Source organism: Oncorhynchus clarkii, chromosome 3 (assembly GCF_045791955.1).
Source record: "Oncorhynchus clarkii lewisi isolate Uvic-CL-2024 chromosome 3, UVic_Ocla_1.0, whole genome shotgun sequence".
Lineage (NCBI taxonomy): Eukaryota > Metazoa > Chordata > Actinopteri > Salmoniformes > Salmonidae > Oncorhynchus > Oncorhynchus clarkii.
The window spans coordinates 37,299,987-37,307,301 of NC_092149.1; the positions used below are offsets into that span (position 1 = coordinate 37,299,987).

Below are 7,315 nucleotides of genomic sequence, written 5' to 3' on the forward strand. Positions count from 1 at the left end.
GTCAGGCATGATCCACTATATAATTCCAAAATTACATCAAAAACACACTACCGCATCCAGAGTAACTTTAGCAGATATTTACTCCTGCCAAGAAGCCAAGTAAAGAATGAGGACATGAGTTTAACCAAACTATTTTAATCACGGCAAAGTCAGCAGAGACCAAATGTTCTTAACATTCACCGCAGCATTGTGCACCGGTCTCCTCGTCTGCCGAGTGAGTTTAAGATGTAACCCTAAAGTCACTAGGGAAATACTTGTATGCAAAATGTAAGAATACCATTTTTGTTTTTTTATTACCATCATCTCAATTAAATGCCACTTGAACTTCATCCCTTAAGCATACAAAGTTAGAGAATCTTACGACAGAGAACACTACTCTGGGACCTCAAGAATTGCAACAACAACAAAAAATGGCAATGACGGACCATCTATAAAATGCAAATGACACCTAAACCATCCATCAGTCACATGGTGGGACAGGAGGTTCTAACTCACCTGGTTGACTGCATCTGTTTAGTGGTCTCTGGGTCCTCAAACATCTTCACAATGGGCTCGGTCTCACCCTGCAGCTGCTTCAGCTGAGCCACCACAGTGATCCTCTTCTCTTTTAGGGCTTCACATGGACATAGAGCAACCATTAGAGGCTTTGACCAAGGCAATACCCAGGAAAATACCATTAAATGAAACATTAAAGATGACTGTTTATACTATTTTTTGGGACAGTGAGGATTGTATTAGACATGACTGTAAAATACGAGGGGGGGGGGGGGGGGGGGTGCAATCAGTTCTGCCACCATCTTGTGATTGTTCCATCAATAAGTGTAAACAATACTGAACCATGCATAACCCATATCACTGTACAGGTTTCTTTAACAAACATTTTAGGAGGTAGACCAAGCAGTGTGCAGTCTACTTACTGGCGGGGATCTCTTTCTCAGGGAAGAGGTTTTTGTGTACATCCATGGCAAAGTCCACCATGTTGGTCTCGCTAAGGAGATCCAATTTTCCATGAAGCAGTTCTTTCTCATTGTAGATCTGAAAGAGGAAATGGTTAAAAAGGTGGGAAATAAGGTTATTTTGGAATATACAGTTTCAAATCCTTAACTTTGACGACCCAGTTTAAGAGAACTACTGACAATGACAGATGTAAGGAGTTAATCTTCTAACCTGACTAACGAAGTTAGAAAACATGTTTAGCTGTAATGGACGCCTGGTTGTTAACGTCGCCCAGCAGAGGGCAATGCCGCCCTCATTTTGACAGAATTCCTGCCCTAGAGCGTAAATGCTTGTTTTGGTTACACCGCCGAAGAATGATGCAAGCTACGTGTACATATTCACGAATTGGAGCTGGAAAAGAACGTTGTGGTGATTTCCACGTGGAGTGGAGAAACATTAACAAATGCAGAACTGACAACTGCTCTTGTAGCAGTGCTAACCTTAGCTAGACATCTTGCTAATCTTATCTAGCTAGCTAACGTTCTGTTGCTCATTTATTTAATATATCGTATTCAAAAGACGAGCCAGCTGGCTAGGCTGAAAACCTCGTCACAGATGGAAACCAGTATCTTTGACTTCACCATCAATTGTTATTCTCTTCGCATCTTTCACAAGACACTTATTTATTTACATTATACTGCACATGGTGAGACTTTGGGTAGGTTGGTTACGGTACAGCAAAGCAAAGTCTTCACATGGTTTCTCACAGGGGAAGTGAAATGATAGGCGCAATGACTTCTGATGCACGTCGCAAATGACATCTAACACCTTGAGCGCATTGGACACGAAACACCGATACAAATGTAACAGCACAACAAAACAGACACGTTCCTTGAATTTTATTTTGCAGGTGCCTGTTCATTAGAGAATAGACACTTGTGGTTAAGCTGCACCAATCAACGTGGTGAAGCATGCCATGAAGCAATACTTTAGCGGTAAAAACCATTAATCTTGGAAGCAGGGCTGTAAAATCCAATCATATCACATTTATAAAATGGTCATACATTTTTGGGGAATACAGACCAGCATAAATTACCCAACAAGTTTGCAAACCTTTTTAATTTGCTCCATCTCTTAGGCAGCCAAGTGTATGCTACTTCAAAAGGCATTTTTGCCCAGTTGCAACTTGCGAAGAGTAAGAACTTTGTTTTTATTAATCAGAAACGCCTGCAATGTCATGCCGGTGGGTGGTAACATTCAAATAAATCCAAGGACGCAAAAAGAAAAGACTGAAATTATAGCACGTCATATAGGGGGAAACACAGAAGAAAAAAATCATAAAATAACCCCAGTTCGGATTTCCGACTTCCAAGTCCAAATACATCATACTTTGACTAAAAACGATAACTTAAGAGCCGTCCACACCAAGGACCATAATTATATAATTTTTTGTTATAATTCAAATTCACAGAAGAGTTTAACACAATAACAACAAAAAGAGCGGAGAATGATAAGAGCTATTGTTTGGATCACTTTCACAACGATTTTCCCCCAACGATAAAACAATGACAACAAATCAACAAAAAAAGTTAAATTGAAGTGTTCTTGGTTCTAGCTGCGCGAGGCTGCCCGGAGAATAGATAATGTACCTTTATTTAAGGCAAAGCACAGGATGAGCTTTCCTGAATATCTGAGCATGTGAGCATATTTGTGGCCACATTAATTGTAGTAAAACTTGGGAGAACGATGAGCCGCGACAAACAGAAGGCCATATTTTCCGAAGGCAATCCCATTTTTACTCCGATACATCCTGAAAAGCTAGACAACAAGCTATTGCAGTATACTTAATTTGAGCATTATATTTACTACAAGCCTATCTAGGAGTGATTCCAGCTTGCTCTTGCTTGCTGAATGTAGAATAGGGGAGTTTGAAAGGAGAAAGAGGGTGTGAGTGATGGCCTGCTGATGTACATTTCTGGACCTTTAAGTTCCAGCTATGGGATTTTGGCTGGTGAAAACCATTGTCTCTGTGTCCAGTATGAAGGAACCATGCTAGCAGATACCCATAGACTTCATTCAATCCAAAAATGATATCCATGAGTTCATCTGACTCTGGGGAAGTAGGTAAAGGACATCATTGCCAAAATCCTGAAGTATTCCTTTAAACTGTGGAGAACAAACTCATAACTGATCCAAATGGTTGCATAATCAGGCCTCGGCTGTAGGCAGTTATTTTGTAATTAACTATTCAAAACAGTATGTTTGAGCGGTTATTCATATTGGCCTACATCATTGCAGTTTACAGCCCTAGACAATTGTGCATTCACTTGATAATACATTCCACTGTGTTGCCTAGGTAGAATAATTGTATTTTCTAAAAAAGTAGGCCTAATCAATAGTGGAGCTTTGAGTGTCCGGGAATGAATGGTGGAGAGGCTTGAATAGCCTACTGCGCACGGAAACAGCTGGGAGAGAGGCTAGAGATGTGTGCCGAAGTAAGCTAGATATTAGCCCATTCGTTAGCTAAGTAAATAGGTTTAAATATTTTCCCGTCAAAGTGCAAGGGAAATAAAGTTAACCGACTAGGAAATGGCAGATCTGTGCATTTAACCAGGCTGCGTCCGGGACTGGTTAAATGCACAGATCTGCCATGTCCTAGTCGGTCAACTTTATTTCCCTTGAGCTCTCTCCCTTCCTTGAGTGAAGGAGGCTTGCTCTTGCTAAATGTAAAACAGTCCTAGGCCAAATGAACTGTCGCACAGGTCAGACATGAGCACAGCGAAAATGAGCCAAACAAATTGACAACCATTAGAAAAATGGAATTCACTTGCAAACCACAAGTGGCTAAACAGCATTTATTTTTGAATTACTAAATTTAAAATATGAGTTTCTATATTGCATGTACATTGAAGTATTATGTGCAGTTGTCACTACGGACAATGAACACACCCTGAAGCACTGGATGGTCTTGTGTTAACACCTTATTAAAAGGCCTACAGCGTGCAGTAGGATGTGTTGAATGAGTGGCAGGTGTCCTGCAGAACGATAAACAATCTGCTGGTAGGCTGGATGAAATATTTTAACAATGCTTTTTTCTGATAAAAACTAGTTCATTGCATCCTCCGTGAAGCCCAGTTTCATAATATTAACAAATGTCATAGTTTTGAAGTAATCACAAAAAAAACAGGCCTTATTTTAGGACATTTTTCACCCTGCCAATATTGAGCACCGTGGCACCAACTCGCCTTCCGAACGTTCTATTCCCAGCCTATTGTTCTACGTCACAAGGCCTGCTTTGCTATTGTTGGCAATGAGACCTGCCCACGTAGGTGTAGTGTAAATGTAAACAAAAAAGGACCCCTGGAACTCTGAGGTCATCCCATTGTTTCCTGAATGGAAATATAGGTATGTCTGTTTATTTAGCCAAATATCCCACAAAGTGTATATTTTGATTTTACAAATTGTACACCATTTTAAACATGAGAATATCTCCTTTCTAATTATGTAAGGCTTGGCACCGTACTCTGCCGTCATTGATCGCTAGAACAGAAATAGCCATTTCTTTCTTACTTCCTCGTTATGTGTTGTGATTGTGGTCTCTACCTTCTTGCCCTTTGTGCTGTTGCCTGTGCCCAATAATGTTTGTACCGTATTTTGTGCCGCTACCATGTTGTGTTGTCATGTGTTGCTGCCTTGCCATGTTGTCATCTCAGGTCTCTCTATGGTGGTGTTGTCCCTTGTTGTGATATAGATATAGATATATATATATATATATATATATTTGAATCCCAGACCCCGCAGGAGGCCTTTTGTCTTTGGTAGGCCATCATTTTAAATAAGATTATTTAATTAGGCAAGTCCAAAAAAAGGTTAAATAAAATAAACAATGCAGACATAATCACACTTGGCACCATCGAGGTGCTGATGTTCACTTTCTACACAAGTTCTTTTTCAGTTTAGTCCTAAGAACAGACTGGTGGTAAAATAAAAAGGGATACATTTTTTGGTGACATTTAGGCATAGGCTAAATGGAATTCGAAGCGTTACTCGAGTCAAAAACGTTCGATTCCATTTATTTGCTATGGACTCACGCTGGTGTTCCAGCTTAGCCAAAGTTCTTTTGCCATTTTTCAGCCTTGGGTGAATTTTGACTCGTTTTATTTTCCAGCCTACCGCTGGTGTGGATGCTCGCCAAGGTTTCGAGTTGTGTATCATTTTTAGTTATGGACCTTGGTGTGGATGGCCCTTTATTAACTTCAATCGTTGTGCAACGTCATGGGTAAGCTCTGGGCATCGTGAATTTGTGTTATTGCCTTGTGGTAACGTTATTTTAAAATGCATACCTAGTGTTTGTAGTTAACTAGTCATCAACCTTTCTAGCTAGCTAACTAACAACAATAACAGTTAACGCGTTACCTAGTTGACAAGGACACACCAGTATAGTTAAATACATCGAGACGAGGATCTCGCTAGCATCTAGGAGTCATGTTACCAAGATCTGCAGATAGTAATGTTGAAAAACAAAAGCTCAATGAACGTAGCAAATTTGTTCACTCGGCTAGCCAGATAACTAACGTTAGCTTAATTAAATTAGCAGCAGCCGCCAGTGCCGGTTAACGTTAGTTAGCTAACTATCGTTAGCCTAGGTTTTAAAAAGTTAGCAAGTGTGCTGGAGTTAAGGTTATACAATACGTTAATATACAGCAAACTGACACCAACATAGCGTTTACTAAATAACCAATATAGCTTGCTAACAGACGAAGCATGTGCTAGCTAGCAAGCGAGGCCCAAAATTCATGGGTGACTCTCACGCACGTGCCTTTACATTATTTACATGGGTTATTTACACACTTCTACCGAAAACGTAGATTGTGGGTACAACTTAACATAACACACGCATTTACCTCTTTGACAGAAAGGAATTCCAGCAAAGGAAAGACGAGATGTCGGTCCAAAAAATGGGCAATTTTGGTGGTGAGGTCGTACTCCGCCATTTTCACCGCGCGAGAGGAGGAAGTAGACGCGCGAACGTGTTACGTCATTTGACCAATCAGCGCCACTTTCAGCATCAGTACCTGCATGGATTGGCCATATTGATGATGAACTATTATGAACTACTATTTTAATGAGCATAACGACGATAATGACCATGTCTAATTATACTGTATATTATTTTAACTGGCTGTTCCAACAAAGCGAATTTGGAGGCACATTGTAGCATTCAAGATGAATTATAGCGTTCAAGATTCATATTCAAAATGTTATTTTTTTCTTTGACAGTTTTGTTGACAAGATACAACAAATTAGTGGATTGAGTATCCTTCAACTAATAAACCAAATGTACAACACTGATAAAGTACCTTGCGTGTAAGTGCAAATACTGTCTAACAATTTAGAAAACAAAAGTCCTAATTTAGTTTATTATTTTTTAATTGTTCCTGATAATGGCATGTGCATGAAGACATTTTCTTCTAATTAGACTTTGCAATTAGATTATTATTAAGTTATCCCTTTGGCAACCAATTAGTTAATATGGTTGAACTTGTGTTGTGAGTGTACAATTCCTTCTCTTGTGACTTGCAGGGCTGTCTCATGAATATATTTTATAATGTGGTCTGTTCATATGGAAATGTGTATTCAGCTTTTCTCCTGCATAGGCCCACTCAAAAGGAAGCATGGCTATGTGGTAAACCTTTCAAGACTACCATCATTTCACTGTAGTGTTGATACAATGAAACATGTCATTTATGAAGAGGGAGTTCTTTGCCAAGTGAACTTGTTGAAATTGAAAACATTGGGCCTCCCCAGAACCCACCAATATTTCTCCAACAAGAGAAGTGTCTAATAGAGTTCACCAAGCTCAAAGACTGACTCTTCACAATGAAATAAAGCACATGGGAAAACACAGAGATGTAAATAAACATAGACATGATTAAATAATAATAATAAGGCTGATTAAATAATAATAATAAGGCTAATTAAACATTTTGGTTTTCTGCCTGCCTACGCAGTTATTAGGGTCTTGACTACCCAGCAAAAGTAAACTCTTTTTTTCCTCACTTCAGCAGATGCCTCATAAAAATGCCCATGTGTTGGCCATACCCAGCAATGAAGAGCCAATATCAGATACTAAATGGTCCATCTCTAATAGGTTCCACTACTACCTTGTTTGCTTGACAACCACATGGCACTGTCCTATAGCACCAAACAATTGCCCCCTTGTTACAAGGAAGCCCTCTCTCTCTCTCTCTGCCCTCCGACTGCAGCTAGAAATTAGTCATAAACAGACACCACTCACCATGGCCGATGCTGTTTTACTGGGTGCTTCAGACACAGCCAGCCCTGACTTAAAGTCAGTGATCTTTAAAACTTGAAGAAG

The 7,315-nt window shown here is 39.7% G+C and overlaps 1 protein-coding gene across 1 annotated transcript in view; it reads right to left on the bottom strand.

Moving 5' to 3' along the window:
* The window catches only part of LOC139394523 (eukaryotic translation initiation factor 3 subunit E), a 41,561-nt gene extending 35,605 nt beyond the window's left edge, over window positions 1-5,956 (bottom strand). The window contains exons 1-3 of the mRNA XM_071142617.1: window positions 5,841-5,956; window positions 918-1,035; window positions 496-613 (exon numbers count right to left, since the gene is read on the bottom strand). Of these exons, the coding sequence (XP_070998718.1) occupies window positions 496-613; window positions 918-1,035; window positions 5,841-5,930 (326 nt within the window). The 5' untranslated portion in view covers window positions 5,931-5,956. The remainder of the gene's footprint in view (window positions 1-495; window positions 614-917; window positions 1,036-5,840) is intronic.
* Window positions 5,957-7,315: the final 1,359 nt, after the last annotated feature.